At 39.3% G+C, this 17,177-nt stretch overlaps 1 protein-coding gene across 2 annotated transcripts in view; it reads right to left on the reverse strand.

Annotated features, from left to right (window-relative positions):
- The window catches only part of SYNE1 (spectrin repeat containing nuclear envelope protein 1), a 471,658-nt gene that overhangs the window by 78,250 nt on the left and 376,231 nt on the right, over positions 1-17,177 (reverse strand). For both annotated transcript variants that reach the window (XM_081530296.1, XM_081530297.1), the window contains 7 exons: positions 15,112-15,266; positions 14,566-14,713; positions 13,232-13,326; positions 9,542-9,776; positions 7,519-7,713; positions 3,734-3,859; positions 299-454 (listed from right to left, as the gene is read on the reverse strand). In XM_081530296.1, coding sequence (XP_081386422.1) covers positions 299-454; positions 3,734-3,859; positions 7,519-7,713; positions 9,542-9,776; positions 13,232-13,326; positions 14,566-14,713; positions 15,112-15,266 — 1,110 coding nt within the window. The remainder of the gene's footprint in view (positions 1-298; positions 455-3,733; positions 3,860-7,518; positions 7,714-9,541; positions 9,777-13,231; positions 13,327-14,565; positions 14,714-15,111; positions 15,267-17,177) is intronic.

Here is a 17,177-nt window from a genome sequence, read left to right on the forward strand (position 1 = left end):
AAGAGACCACCAATATCTACCTAGCAAAACCACATCTATGAACCACATAACTGTACTTCCTTTTAAAAATATTTTGACAGCCAGTAAAAGAAAGAGCAAGAGAATCCAGTTTGGATGCATTTAAAATAGAGTGTTACGATATAATCGTCTAAATTTGAAGCATTGTCATAATAAGCCCAGAGTTTTCCTCTATCCAAATGGGACAGGTCCAAATGTGGACACAGCCACAGACATTTCAAATCATCTTCTAGTTCTCAGACTTTATGAGCAGATGCTGAGTGTCTAGAGTTTGTCTCACCTGGTGGCATAGCTCTTCCCACTGCCTCTGCAGAAGCTCCATGCGTTCGTTAAGGATGGAGATGTCATCTGCACTGATGTAGGCACAGAGAGCCTTCTTCAGCAGTGTCAGCTGTGCCAAGTCATCTGTCCAGCTCCCAACTGCGTTTTCCAATTCCTAGATTTTTTTTTAAAAAAGAAAAGCACAAAACTTGAATACCCATGGGCATCTATCATCACCAATTTCTCAAGTGTATTTGAAATCCCCTCTTGAGGTCTTTGGGCTTCCAGGTGGCACCTGGGAATGCAGCAGACATGAAGCTTGTGTTTGATCCCTGGGTCAGAAAGATTCCCTGGAGTAGGGCATGTCAACCCTCTATTCTTGCCTGGAGAATCGCATGGACAGAGGAGTCTGGCAGGCTACAGTACATGGGGTCTCAAAGAGTTGGACACAACTACAGTGACTTGTCATTGGCACTTGATGTCATTACCTTTCCATTCCATTCTATTTGAACATTCAAAGTGGTATCTATTGGGCTGGTCAAAAAGTTCATTCAGGTTTTTCCATCAGATGTTATGAAAAAACCTGAATAAACTTTTTGGCCAACTCAACACTTTATTTGCTTCCTACATAATCTGATAATTTGCCAGGTTCTTCTGATATAGTACCAGGTTGCTTGCAGAATCTTTCCTAACTGGAAATAAAGATCTATTTTCCACTTCACTGACCACTCCTGATTGTCTTTTCTAGTTCAAGTTTCATCATCACATTGATCTTACTTACTTTTAAATCAGCTTCATAAAATCCTTTACCTTTGTCTCAAGTGACCGATCATGTTTGTTAAATACTTTTTAAAAATCCAAACTACTAGATTTAACTCTCATCTTCAAACACTATCAATTGCTAGAGACTTATTGATACACTGTAGCTAAAAAGATGTGCTGCTGGTATTACTTGATTTAAAATAATGGACTGAATATGTTTACTGCAGAAGAGATATCTTTAAGTTATTGGTAAAATATGTATTTTGTCCTTTTGGGGAATGATTTCAGGAAAAAAAAATCCATATAACAATATTTGAATGTTTTTTCAACAGTTTTTGCAATGCATTGAACAGATGACTAGTTTTACAATTTGTATAGGTCTTGCTTTTTGCCAGCTGTTGATGTTTTTAGATTCCAGCTAATTTTGTTCACGAACAGAGTGTTTCACATGGCTTTTACCTTCTCTTTTGTCTCATCAAACAGGAGACAAGTCTCCAAAGGCAAAGGCAATTAACGGTAGTCTGAGGTTAACTTCTCAGGCAATTTAAGCAAACTAGGTTTTAGCCAGAATTTTCTAGGTAATTGCTTTGTTTTGCTGCTAAGGTGGTTTGGGGGAAAGAGAGGCAGAAAGCTGGACCGAAATGCATCCTTCTAATCTCCAAACTTAATAGCAGGGCGTGTTTGTAACTGTTGTGTATTTTGGGACACGAGGTCCTATGGTAACAGTGTTTGGCTGAAAGACCAAACCATCCGGGAGTATTAAATATGCAGCATTTTTGTCTATATCTGTAGTCATATTAAACTGCCATATCAATGTAAAGATTTTCTTCTTTTTATACCAATTTTCAACTCCACCTCAAACTCAAATATCAGATTTGGTGTATGGATTTAAAAAAGAAACACCACCACCAGGGACCAACTATTATAGACTCACGGACTCCATTTTAGATGTTTGTGTGATAAACGTATAGCTTTTGGATTCAGGAAACTCTGATAATTACGAACTTTGAAAAGTTATTAAACTTCTAGCTGCTTCATTTTCCACATCCGTAGAAGGGAAATAACAGACTGTCCTCAGGAGCTTGCGTTCATGCCAGCTGAGATAATGCTGGTCAGTCATGAGCACACAGGAGCCCGCTAAATGCCCATTCCTGCCTGTTGAAAGTTTTCTTTAATCGTTTGTCATAGATTTACAGTCACAGACTTAATTTTTTTTTAATCTTTGCATACTACTGACTTTACATCTCTAGATAATATTTCACTCCCTTATCATCTATGACATAAAGTATACTACCTTTGTTTTTCCTAAATCTGCCTCTTCTCAGTTTCAAAGATCATCCTGACATTTTAAAGTTGAAGAAAAATTCTTATATCTACTTTTTTAAGGATTTCTGGACTTCTTAAAAAATTAATCTTTCTTGGGACTTCCCAGGTGGTCCAGTGGCTAAGACTCTGAGCTCCCAATGCAGGGGACCTGGGTTCAATCCCTGCTCAGGAAACTAGATTCTACATGCCTCAACTAGAGATCCCATGTGCTGCAACTAAGATCTGGTGCAGCCAAATAAATAAACAATTTTTTTTTAAAATTAACCTTTCTTAAAGGCTTATGACTTCTTAGACAAAGTGAAGCAGAGAACTTCTGACCAAAATCCAAATCATTTATGTCTGTGTGAAGTTTTAAACGAAGTCACTCCAGTGCAGTAATTTACAAATGACTTGGAGGACCTGAGGATATGTTTCACTGGACGGAAAAAACATCTTTAAAGATAACTTTGTTTTGATCTGCATATTGCTTAGCAGAGAAGTGCTGTATTGGCACTTGACTTGGCTATACGGGAGTGAATGGAACAAATCCTACACACACTAAATCATGTCAGTCTCAGTGAACATCCCGTGCAGGCAGCAGTCGGCATTAGCTACTGATTGGCGTCCAAGTGCCATTTGAGGTGTTGATCATAATCTTTAAATTGACAGGGCCCTGAAGATACAAAGGCCTGTGTGTCTCAATGCAGTAAGTGAAATCAGCTACTTATAGTTCCTGTTTTTCTTATAGAAAAGAGCCTAGAGGGCAGGTTGTGTTTCTCCAAGGACCATGGTCTACAGAATTTCCATGTTGCCAAGCCTCACTCTTCTATATGTGAACTAGACTCTTCTGCTGAATGACTGTCCAGTGTGGACGGTTTAGAAGGACTGTCTTTATTGCCCTTAACCTAGGTTTTAAATGTCTTTTAATGTTGTGTTTTACATTTTCATTGACTCACTCATGGTAATTCATAAACTAGTCTATAATTTCACCAACTGCAATAAATCAATAAGCAAGTTTCACCACGGTTGCCTGTCCTAATGCAAGATACCAGAAACTTGTACCTACATGCAGACAATTACAGGAGCTCAACTGAATTATGCTTTCAAAGGCATCACACTAGAAGCACAAGAAAGTGGAAGTGTTAGTCACTCAGTTGTGTCTAACTCTTTGTGACCCCATGGATCATGGCTCACCAGGCTCTGTCCATGGAATTCTCAAGGCAAGAATACTGGAGTGGGTAGCCATTTGCTTCTCCAGGGGATCTTCCCGACCCAGGGATCAAACCCAGGTCTCCTGCATTGCAGGCAGATGCTTTAACATCTGAGCCACCAGGGAAGCCCAGAAGCACAGGTAGGTGACAGTTAAAAGCTTAGTCCAGTGGTTTACCTTGCAACACATCTGCTCTGCATGGAGCTCTTCGTGATGATCTGGGAGAGGCTGGGAAAGCCTCTTTTTGAAAGTTCGTAGTTTCTCCAGAGAATCAGCTATTCCGTTCTCACATTTTTCCCAGTCCTAGAATGGGCAGAGAAAGAAATTTTAAGGAATAGGAAGTTAGAAAACTCTCTTCTCAACTCCCAGAGAGTGGATTAAAGTTACACTGATGAGTACTGTGAAGGCGTCCACATCCATAGCCATGGGAGTCAGCAGCAGAAGAGCTGAGTTCTAAACTTTTCTCATTGTCTGCGTGACTTCAAGCAGGTGAGGTGCTGTGACTCAGTGTTCCTTATGAAAACCGAAATAACACAAACTCTCAAAAATTGTGGGAGAATGCAAGGAAACGATTGGTGTCAAGACGTCAAGGACAATGCCCAGAATATTATGAGTTTTCAGAAATGTTTTCTGCATTCAAATCTGTCTGCAGAGGTAAGAGTATAAACACACTACTTTGCCTCTCTCCTAAGTCCACCCGTAACTACACTCATGTCTCCATTATCTCAACACACTATAAGGGATAGAAAAGAGCATATGGAATCTCTTTCAGGGTAAAAATACATATTAGGTAAGAGAAGTGATATGAAATGTAAAAGTAATATAAACCTGGCTCTGATTCAATTCAATACATAAACAGTATGAACTAAAGCAAAAAAAAGTAGAGGAAGAGAGACAATTAAAAAATTTTAAATGTACATCTTATATGTCAGTACTGATTAGTACTCTGAAGGAAAATGTAACAGGTAAAGAGGTAGAGTATTGGGACTTCCCTGGTGGTCTAGGGGATAAGACTCTATGGTTTCAATGCAGGGGGCCCAGGTTTGATTCCTGGTCAGGAACTAGATCCTGTATGCCACAGCTAAAGATCTGCATGCTGCAACAAAGATTGAAGATCTAGCAACTAAGACCCAGAGCAACCAAATAAATTAATTAATTAAAAAAAAAAAAGAGGTAAGAGCATGGTGGTAAAGAATGTGGTAGATCTCTAGGTGCTGACAAAAGAAAGCATACACGCCGTGGTTGTGTTTTAGAACATTACACACCAAAGGTAACAAAGGTTACCTCTAGGAAAGATACTAGGATTTGGATTTGAGTGGTGGTGTCGTGTAAGGGAAATTTCATTTTTTTACTCTCTATGTTCTTACCTGAATTTTTTTTCAGACACATGACTTCTTGGGTAATTAAAAAAAGAGAGTAAAAGAAAAAAAAAAAGAGAGAGCAACCATAATCGAGATCTGATTCTTTAAGCACCCTATCTACAAATAGCCCACATTCGGGGTCTCTGTGTCACTTAAATTCAACTCAACAAATCTCCTTCAGTTTGTCTGATACTCCACACTCCTGGCCTCCCCTCTCCCTCCCACAACTTAAATTACTGAGCTCCAGAGACAACTTGAGTTGTTTTTCGTCGTCAGCCTGGTGCCAAATCCTGCTATATTACTCTTCACATTATCCTTTTGACTATATTTCATTACCAGTGTTTTCCTGTCTGAGTTCTTTCTATTTTTTCTCCTGATGGCTTATTTTCACTATAGCAACACACAGTTGCTATTTCAACTGTCTTCTTTGAGACATAATGGCCACCTTACCTCCTTGCTCATAATGTCTTTTGGTTCTAAATGAACTGACAGTTTGGCCCAAACTTTTCATTTTTTAAAAAAATTCCTTCAGGGAACTTCCTAGAGTACATAACCACATTCCTTCTTCTCATTCACCAGAAAGAACAAAAACAAAAACCAAAAGTCCCAGCTGTCTGTTTTGGACAGAATTGTTCCAATTCCCCTTTATTAAAATATCTTGGTGTTCCCAGGCTATGCTTAGTTCATCAATGCTAAGCACAGTTAGGGCAGATAACAGATCCTTTTTCTGCTTAAGCTGAACAATATTCTCAATTAAATCATCTCACACACTGAAATCTCTCAACATGTGGGCAAGAAATGTTCACTGATCTAAAAAGACAAAAGGTCAATTTTTATTCTTCATAATGGAATTAAGAGGTAATAGTGAAGGTGGTAAACATACAGGGCATAGAATTATGATGACTGTATTTTTGGCATATTTACTCAGCATTCAATTAAAAGTGAAAATAGGTAAGCAACATAGCTATGGTGAAAAGATACAGTAAAATGAGACTGTATAAACATTAGAATTTAGCTCCATAAATTCTTTCTTAGGCAAATAGGATCTAATGTATGATCCAAAGAAAAAAAAATACAACTTTAACAAGAGAATAAGGATTCCCCTTTCCAAGGATGGATTAGATTCTAAAGCTATAACCAAGAGTTTTACTAAATGAATTATAAGGAAATAACTAAATGTTATGGTCTGCAAACATTTATCAAAGAGGATATTTTATACGCCAACGAACAAGACAGACAAGGAAAGCAAATGAAATGACTCAGCCATCTCATCTTAGGAAGTCTTAGAAATGTGTCCAAAAGCCAATCACAAATAAAGAAAAAAATACATGATTAACATGCTCTCTGCAGAATGATTTACAATGTTTTTAATCCTTTCCTGAAAGCCAAAAAAGAAGAAAAAAGAATTAGGCATATTGTATTACTGATGAATTGTGCTTTGTGCAAATAATGATTCTCTAACATATGTTGGGTGGCATTTTTGATTCATTGCTTCCTGCACAGAAGGTAATATATTATTCAATAAAATTTAGTAGGAAAAAAAATGAGTGTGCAAACATTCAGTATTCAGAGAAAAAAAGCAAAACGTGTTTTATTAACTTTATTATTGTTACCTTTGATCCAAAAACAGACAGGCCAAATTTAATAAATGACCTTATTAAAGTGTTGGTAATTATCAACATATATAAAACTTTGGTATTTAGTCATGTTTGGTTTCAAAATGTTAATAATATCAACAATAATTACCATAATTTGTTGAGTACTCATTATGTACCAAGTATTTTGATACATAAATCACTTTCATTATTTCGTTAAATCTTCACAATGTCTTATGAAAGAGATGTGATCATACCCACTCTATAGATTAGGAAACTGAGGCTTTGATAGGCTGAGTTTGCCAGGTTACTTCATTTCTTATGGTTTTAACTTGGGTTTATCTGAGTTTAGGGCCCCATACCTTCATTCAACTGCTGATTTAATTGTGTCTTATGCAAAGAATTGGAAAGTGAGGGAGAAAAGCACATTGTGGGAGGTCTGATAAATCTACATTTCCCTAAACTTTCTGTATGATCAGCATGTTGTCTGTATCCAGCTACAGGCTTAATATACCTCTTGGAGATTTTATCTTATAGCAACTTGCTTGGATAAGCTAAGATCAAATCAAGAGTGTCTTCTTGGTTAGTTTTTCCCCTGCTATAAAAGAAGAGATATCAATCTTGAAAACCACTTTAGAGTCTTAGATTAGGGAGTGGAATCTGCTCTTTGCATTCTTGTCTGGATTTATACAGTCATCTCATGGCTTCTGGCTTAGCACTGATCATGAATCAAGAGTTCATCACTTGGACGTTCTTATTAGATTTAAAACTACTTTGTTGGGGGATTTTCCTGAAAGACAAACTGCTGAAGATTGGGAAACTTTTCCAGTTCAGGCAAGACAAGACAAAGTCTTAAATGAGGCATAGGGGATCAAAATACTGCAAGGTCTGATGTAATGATCAGCATTATTTGATTCACAGGATAACGATATTGAGGAAGCAGAACAACTGTTACGAGGGCATTTTAAACTACATGAGGCCCATAGGAGGGGAGAGCTGAACTTACCTGCAGCAAGTCGGCCAGTTTTTTCTTCTGCTCCTCCAGACACACGCTTGCTGACTTCCATTTCTCCTGGATCTCAGCGAGTTCGGCCTGCAGGGCGGCCTCAGCCCCGCTGTCGGCCGAAAGCAGAAGCTGCTTGCCAGCCTCCACGGTGAGGATGTAGCTGCCTTGTTGCCGCAGGAACACTTTTTCTTTGAACTGAAAGGAACCGGAGATCTTTGACTTTCTCCTTCTTCTCTTCACCATATCCCCGTTATAAGTGTTTTTAAACAATCCTAAATTTCTGCATGCATAACATGCCTTCTTTTTCCCCCAAAGCTCTACTGACCCTATACTTTGGGCCCGAGTGAAGCAACGTATAAATAAATGAGAATTCCACAGACAGGGCTTAGTTTCTGTTGCCAACTTTTAAACACAGTCATGATGCAACAGGAACACTTCTCTGTGAGGCTGATGCAAAGAGACACAGAGGGACGTCTGACCCACTTGGAGGGCACAGCGAGGCTTCTTCAAGAGGCAAAAGCTTCATGAGTCTTGAAAGACACAGGGATACAAACAGATGAAGAAGGATCTGGTGTGATGAGGGCCGGGAGTCAGGGAGAGAACACCTTCTGCATAGAGAAACGAGGACAGGCAAACTCGCTCGACGGGAAAAATTATGAGGAGTTCAGGACACTGGACTCAGTTGTCAGTGGCTAGAATGTAGGATGCCTATAAGTGAGTGTTGTAAGATGAGGCAAGACTAGACCTTGAAGAGGAGACTGATTTTTATAGTAAAAGTGACTGAGATTCATGGAAGAGTATTAAGCGATCAGGTAGAAAATGGAGTGGAAGAAGGTCATATATGGGATACCCCAAGACACGTTAGGGTTTCTCTGGTGGCTCAGTGGTGAAGAAAGTGCCTGCCAATGCAGGAGATGCGGGTTCAATCCCTGGGTCAGGAAGATCCCGTGGAGAAGGAAATGGCAATCCACTCCAGTATTCTTGCCTAGAGAAGTCTATGGACAGAGGAGCCTGGTGAACCACAGTACATGGAGTCGCAAAAGAGTGAGTCAGACATGATTTATCGACTACACAATAACCACAAAGATAGGCTAGGAAGCGCTTGCCTATCTAGGGAAGAAATCATGACCACCTAATCTAAGGCAGTGGCAGTGGGGATGAAGACTTGAGGGATGTAAGATGCAAGAAGCGAGAGAAAAAAGAGAGTAGAGCTCTAGAAGGACTCTAGGGTTGCTGATGGATATAGAGCAGTGATGACATTTCCGTGAGTTGGGCATATGGAATGGACTGACGGAGAATGGTTGGTTCAGGGATCACAGGTGCAACTGGAACCGACCAAGTATATTTTGTTTGTGATGCAGATAAAGCTAAAAGGCAGCTGGATACATGAGTTGGAGGCTCAGGAAGTGAGTGTGACCGGAAGATCCAAAGTGACCCTTCTCTGCTGTTAGGGCATAGCAGAAGCCATTGTAGAGATGAGGTTTCCCAGAGAAGCGAGGAGGAGACAGGAAGCAGAGAATGACCTTTAAGAAAGAGGAGCCCATGAAATACAGTGGGAGGGACCGACGAGGGGATGAGGAGGTCTCTATTTAAGAGGCTGGAGTCCTGAACTCCCAGGTGGTGAAAAATAAGGGGAATGGACAAACAGCCCACCCAGGACTGACCCTTTCACCTTTGCTGGAATATTTAAGTTTCATGTTTAAACAGCTCACAAGTAAAATATGTATTATCAATGCGAGGTTTTCCTGTCCTTGCCATTGCATTTCCATTCACACTGGGACTCACTGAGCTGCTGAGAGAGCTTTGGGGGTGAAGCGCAGGGAGTCTTTGAAGAAGCTGGGACTTTCACTGTTAAATATGGACTCTGTAATGGATCATTTTGTATATTTCTGTGGACATTTGAGAACAATGCTTGTCATCATTCCAGCGTCACTCTAGAATCCTGAAGAACCAGGGTTAGGGTAAAGCATGCACTGAACACGCAGGAGAGGTTTAAAAACAGCCTGCTTTGCATGCACCTTACCTGCCCTTGGTCAAAGAGGGCCCTTGCTTGCTGCAGTGGTATGCGGACACCCCCCAGACCACTCTCGGGCAGACAGGACACCTCCACCAGCCATTTACGGAGCTTTTCTGCCATCTCCCTGTAGCGCTGCCACTGGCGGATCTGGCTGTCGATGATGCCCCGCCTCTGCTGGGCCCGGCGGATCACCCCCTGCCACTGATTACTGAGAAGGGTCAATTTCAGGTTGAACTCATCCCTAGTGAAGAAATAATTACATAAGGAAAACCATCGTTATCCTGATGAAAGTGTTGTGAAAGTGTTAGCTGCTCAATCGTGTCCAACTCTTTGCGACCACGTGGACTACAACCAGCCAGGCTCCTCTGTCCATGGAATTCTCCAGGCAAGAATACTGGAGTGGGTATCCATTCCCTTCTCCAGGGGATCTTCCCGACTCAGGAATCAAACCTGGGTCTCTTGCAAGGAAGGCAGATTCTTTACCATCTGAGCCACCAAGGAAGCCCTATCTACGATAGAGGTGTTCATATATCATGCTATGATCTATTATCAGGTCTATTGAGTGTAATTTAAAAAATGAATAAACAGTTAAACTATCAGTCCACCAGGACTTCCCTGGTGGCTCAGATGGTAAAGTGTCTGCCTACAATGAGGGAGACCCAGGTTCAATCCCTGGGTTGGGAAGATCTCTTGGAGAAGGAAATGGCTACCTACTCCAGTATTCTTTCCTGGAAAATCCTATGGACGGAGGAGCCTGGTAGGCTACAGTCCATGGGGTCGCAAAGAGTCGGACACGACTGAGCGATTTCACTTTCACTTTATCAGTATTTGCAAACAGTGAGTGTGTCAGAATAGGTGGACATGTCTGTAAGGTCACTGTCATTCACTCTGAGTGCATGAGAGGGGACAGAACATAAGGCAGCAGCTTCAATGAGAATGACCCCCCTGGACACGCTCATCACAACGTATGCAGCACATGACGGCATCTTATGTATGCCACAGCAGGAGAGAGTGAGGAGACCAGCTTATTTACAACCTCTGTCTCCAGCTACAATTATAAACCACTTTGCATGAACAAAACTGGGTTATTTTAGCTAGAATCATAAACCACTTAAATAAAATTATGTTGTTTAAAAATACTTAAAAAACTATACTCCATAAACTCTCACTATTCCTTCACAAAAGACAGCCCTAATCTTTAGCAAATTATTTCACATTCTAAAACATCCCTTCTACATTTTAAGCCGACTTTGCCCGTTCTTAGTTCTTAGAAAAATGTAAACTATCTAGTCATCATGTTTGAATAAAGATTGTCCATATACTTAGAGACATTAAATTTTATTTAAGCTTTCTCAATTTCAGGCTGACTAATCTCAGAACTTTTAGTTGGTTCTTCCTACCTCTCTGTTTCCTAACTTTAAAAAATGTTGGTAGTTTTCTTTTTTTTTTAATTATGTTTTCTTTAGCATCCAACTGTGGCTCTAGAACTGGTTTGTCCAGTATCAAATAGACTGGGTTTCTTTGTAGATTATAGTGCTAGTCACACATTTTAGTACTAAAGTGTAACATTACTTGCTCTTTCTCTCTTTTACTCATTTTGCTTTTCTTTCCTCTTGAGGATGGGTTCTGAATTAGATTTACTATTCTGGACTCCTATATTCTTGATATATTACCTAGGGCTACTATAAACTTGGGTTTCCCTAGTGGCTCAGACAGTAAAGAACCTGCCAGCCAATGCAGGAGACTTAAGAAACATGGGTTCCATTTCTGGGTAGGGATGATCCCCTGGAAAAAGGAATGGCTACTCACTCCAGTATTCTTGCCTGGAGAACTCCATGGACAGAGGAGCCTGGAGGGCTATAGTCCATGGAGTCACAAAGAATTGGACATGACTGAGCAACTAACACACACACTAAAAACTTCGATTTTATAACCAACTGTGTTACTAAGTGCTTCTATTTTTGAAAGAAAATTCTGATGTTTATAATTTACTTGCAATAGAACTAAATATGATGAATTAAAAAAGTAATCACAGTCAAACTATCAGTGTTTGCAAATAGTGAGTGTGTCAGAATAGGTGGACATATCTGTAAGGTCAAATATGATGAATTAGGTTCATGACACTTCCTTAAAAGGTGCAAGCATCCGTCATCTCTGACAGCATCTAACTCCAGGACTTGAGGATGTTCTGTAAAAATGAAGAGTACCATACATATTGCTTCCCTATCAGCTAGCATTCAGGGTCTCTCTGGAGCCTTCACCTTCACTTTGTAGAACTGAGCCGTCCGGAACTATCTGACAGCATGAGAAACTACTCAAAACACGGCGCTGGGCTCAGTGCTGAACGTGAACTCTCAAAAACAAAATGCATAAACAAACCTTTAAAACACAATACATTCGTAATCTAGGACCTCCCTACTTGTCAACATGCTCTCATCTGAATTTTTTTTTTCACTAGCAACTTTCAAAATTATCCTTGGGTCCAATCCTCCTATTTTCATCTCCTTGGTGTTTTTCCCTGCTAACATAAATTTAATAGATGTTGGCTTGCACATGAATTTTAAATTTTATTTTCCTTAATGATGTGAGCTTTTATAATATTGTTACAGAGAAGGGAGGATAAAGCAAAAGATAAGTTAATTGCATTTGAATATGTCTTATTCTAAAGGCCTTAAATTCTCAGTTAAGCTCCCATTTACGTTTGGCTTCCTGAGAATAGAATAAAATGGCATCACATTTTGTTGTTCCAAGTTTAACCATGAAAATCTTTCATGTACTTCCAAAGAAATATCCGCTTAAGACTAAAATTGGTTCCAAAACATGAAAAAAAAACACAACACACTCTTAATCAAAATAATGACTTATTTTCTATTTGGGGGGGGCGGAACGAAGTTAATTATAATGACAACTACTGGTCCTAATCATGAAAAAGATATACAAATGTGATAAAAGAAATGAGGTTTATATTCCAAATATCACCGTAGAAAGTCGATGGGGTAGAGTAAATATCGTTCCTAGGAAAGGTAACATAGGACGAAGCTGCCAATTCACATGCCATAAATCTAACAGGGGGCTAGATTTTACCTCTGCATTTTTAATACAGAGAGACTTTGCTAAGTAGAAAGCAGGGTTTCAGACTGAGTGTAATCTGACTTAAGGTAGCAAACAATTTCCAAATCATGGTAAGGGAAACCTGGCTGCTCCTGACTAAAAACCAGGTACACGAGGGCTAGGCTTGATTCTGTTGCTACTTAGTTATGTGACCTTGGTCAAATGAGGTCATGTTTCTGGGCCTCAATTTTTCATTTGTAAGTAAGAGAGATGGTCTAGTGATCTCTGTGCTCCTCTGAGGAATAAGATTTCTGCAACTATATGAGAATATTACCAGCATCTGTTGATACATCATTGACATGATTTATTCTGATCTATTTTAATTCCAGTCTCCTACAGACGACTAGCAAAGGTTCGCTAGGTGATTTCCAATTACTCTACGTCCTTCATATAATACAACAGAGGTTCTCTAAAAGGATTCAATACTCAGTCATTTCAGAGGTTCAGACAAGTCCTTCCTCCAATTACTGAGGGTAAAGTGTCCTTTGCGGGACACTTGCTTTAGGCATACGCTCTCTAATCTGCTCAAAGAAAATGACTAATTTACTGGAACTTTTCTTCATGATAAAATATCAAAGATCCTACCTGTCATCAACTTGACCTTGCTCTAGAAGATGCTGTCCATCAAAAATGATCGAGTGTAAAATCTGCTGACGGCTGAACATCTCTGCTTGAAACAACTGTTATTTAAAAAAAAAAGAAAAGGATAATTTAGAGTTCCTAATTTTAGTGACCAGTTCTCCAAAAACTTTACAAAAATTCTGGTTTAAGCAAGACTATGAAAAACACTTCCAGATGAAACAGGCTATATTAATATAAAAAATCCTGCAATGTAAGAACATTTTTAAAACTATCCATTAAGATAAACTTAAAGTACAGTTTAGTTTTTGTTTACTAAGACTAAGTGACTAAAAGTATAATTATGTTTCCCTTCTTTCTTTCAAAATCACCCAATAAAGTTAGTTAATACATAATTTGTATTCTGGTTTATTTTATATGCAGAATACGGTCCATTTTTAGACAGAATAGTTTTAAAACCTTTTAAAAAGTTGAAGAATGGAAAAAAATCCACCATTTTTTATAAAGTCACTGTTTTTCAATTTAGCTTAGTTAATAAAATTGTTTCACCACTAAAAGGCTTTCAAATTTTCACTGTTTTTTAAACAGGTTTATTGAGACAGAATTCTATATCATATAATTCACCTGATTAAAGTGTATAACAATTTTTCTTATATTTACAGTTATACAACCATCACCACAATAAATTTTAGACTATTTTCACAACCCCCTCCGAAAGCTCCATTCTCATTAGCAAGTTTCCAGCTTTTAGCTTTTCTCTGCCTTAGGAATCCTGGATCTCCATTTGTGTGTATTTCATAAACACATGGAACAACTTAGTAACACATGTAAACAGCAAAATAGAGACTAAAAGCAAATTGATTAATTTGCTTTCTGTATCTAATTCTCTCTAGATGTTTCTTGAGAAACAATTATAATGCAATTTGATCAGGAAGTACACTGGTAGATGTTTGGTAGCTTGATTTTCTAGTATAAAATATGAATGTGCTTTTTAAAGAACTCATAATTTTAATTTATTAAAGATCTTTGGTCAAAGTGTAATCTCTAAGCAACTAGCCTTGGCAATATTATTGTAATCTGTAACTCAACTTGGAAATTATCTTACCATAATTCTGACATGATACCTTGCAAGGTATTGAAGCCTGTCCCATGCTTATAACCAACCACGTTTTTGTGATTAAGATATCAAAATTTCAAGCTTAAAAAAGAAGACAAAAACAATGCACGCATTCGAGCAGACTCAGCACACAGTACAGGACTTTCTTCCACATGGCATTTTGCAGCATCTTCCAAAGGCCTAACACTATTTTGTCAGCCAAAACTGTACCGGCATAACTTACCTCATGCGCTCTCTGCTGCTCCAAAAGATGCTGATAATTGCCTGAAATCTCCACTGCTAACTTCTGTTCCGTTTGAACTAGGAATTGCATCCATGTTTCACATTTTTCCAAGAAAGTCTGATGTTGTAGCAAAAATGACTGTAACTTACTGACAGAACGAAAGAAAAAGAATGACGATGTTGCTGCTTTTTTCTTATGCCTTTAGCACATAAAGCTAGATTGAATATTCTCTGCCTCCAATTCTAATTTGACCTCTACAAAGCTCTCACATTAGGTAGTAAAGTGTTTTAAAAAATAAAATTAAAGAAAAATGTTTTAATGATAAAATTATATAGGTTTCACATATTCTTATATAAAAGCTTTATTTTTTGATTAAAACATTATTCAGTACATTCAACATGGGAAACCGTATCACAATTTGAGTTGCCCACTTTTAGTTCAAATTTGGTATCACTGGAAAGACCTAGAATGTATAAATATACACAAATCATGAACTTATCTCTACAGATATTTCAGAGTGACCAAAACATCTCTGGGTTACGCTACCTGAATCTTTCTGTAGTCTGGGAGGAGATCAGAGACCAGTGACGATTCAGATTCTGCATCCTTTTGATTTCTTTATCATTCAGGGGCAGCCTGTATCCAAGCTCATTCAGACGGTCTAAATCTGGGACCATGCTGCTGAATTTCAGCATCTGTCCCTGGAAGCAAGATGCAAAAGTAGGTTTACCACTGCGGTCAGAGAAGGCAGAGGGCTTTCAGAGCGGACAGTGAACTTCTGATTTCAGGGAGAAGCTGGTCTTCGGTCTCTTCTGCATTTCTAGGCACCCACTTGCAATCTCCAGAGTTGCAAAGAAAGCAAGAGGGCATCTCCCCACCAGCTTTCAGCGCTGCTGCTGCTACTGCTGCACAGCTACTCGCTGTCTTTTATTGAATGCTTAGTAGTTTAAGTGTGTTATTTACTTGCATCATTTACTCTTCAGTAATTCTTTCTTGAACTGATAAAGGATGAAAATCATGTTGATGACTGAAAAAACTTATTTCCTACCCTTTATATGTCACTTATCCGTGTTAATCTGCTCCATTATTATTTAATAATAATAACAATAATGTTATAGCAGTAGTAGCTAACATATACTGGGCCCTTATAAACCAAGCACTGTTGCAAGAGTTTTACAGACAGTAACTCGTTTTATCCTTAAAACAATTCCATAAGGTAAGAACCACTACTATTCCTGATTTACAACAAGAAATATGAGGCACAGACACTTGAAGGAAATTGCTTAAGACCACCCAGCTTGTGAGAGAGCCAGATAAGCAATACTTGATGGGTTCTACCTGGATAGAACACAAACTCACTTGAGCTCTGAAATTACCATGTGTCATCTCAAGAGCTTCAGCTTCAGTTTCTTGACCCCAACCCTAAACTTGGTGGGACTCAACTGAGAAAGTAGTGTATGCTTTCTGATCTCGTTTGTCCCTCCACACACAGGACAAAGCTGCCTGTCCTGGTTTTCCCGTGGGCATTCTTAACTCCATCGAGGAAATCAGCTACAGGAAGAAGAAAAGGTCAGGCCACCTTTGGCTGTGTGTGTTTCCACATTATGTGCTCTGCAAAAGGCTCATAATCCTGAGAGAGAATAAATCTTTCCAACTGTCGAAGCCAAAAGCAACCTATTAGATGCCGAATTTCCACGGGTACATATTAGCAGTGAACAAAACTGACATGGTGCTCATGAAGTGTAAGACACTATTCCAGTAGTGGAGAGAACAGTAGTCACTTGATCCCATGAGCATCATTAGCAGATACAAATAAACTCTGAAGAAAAAGAACAGTGGGTCTGAAAGTGTGTTAATGAGGGGCCTGGTCATGGACAGAAGGGGAGGCTTTCTGAGAGCATCATTGAGCAAAAGGACCAGGAGCTGATTCCTTTTGGTGTGCATGGAGTTGGTGGGGATAAGGAATGAATTCCAGGAAGAAGGAAGCCAGGGCACATCTTGGCCAGAGACACTGGGAAAGCCTGCAGCTCCCAAGTGGCTGGAGAGTGAGATGGACAGTGGTGAAGATGAGATTCTTAGAAGGGTGGAAGCTGGGTGTTTCTGGTCTTGATACTTCACCACATCTTTATCCTGAGAGCAACGGGAACCCATAGAGGGTTTAAGCAGAGGGATAATATAATAATAAAATGGGCATGTCTATTGTATTATTTTACTTACTTTAAAATAGTTCATAATTAAGTAAATCCCTGCCAAAGGAAAAGATCATTGTAGCACTGTGGGTTGGAGGGAGAGAGATAGATTCAAGGAGGTCCATGGAGGCTGAAGCTTGGCCTTGGCCCCTGAGAGAGACTGGGCAACCTGAACTAGGAGTGGATGAAGGTAGCGATGAAGCCGAGAGTTTTAATAACAGTGATGGAGGTCATGGACTAGGTGTGAGGAAGGACCAGAGGGAGGATGAAGAAGAGAGAGATGCAGACACAGCACTGCTCCTGGGGTCCCCCATCCCCCATCACGGACCATGACATCTACTGTGATCGTTGCCATCACTCCTCTCAAGAGAACAGGAAAGCAGAGCTGGCAAGAATTCTCTTGAGAACAAACGGTAGGCCTAT

This window comes from Giraffa tippelskirchi, chromosome 9, assembly GCF_054371585.1.
Source record: "Giraffa tippelskirchi isolate mGirTip1 chromosome 9, T2T-mGirTip1v1.2.pri, whole genome shotgun sequence".
In the NCBI taxonomy this organism is placed as follows: Eukaryota; Metazoa; Chordata; class Mammalia; order Artiodactyla; family Giraffidae; genus Giraffa; species Giraffa tippelskirchi.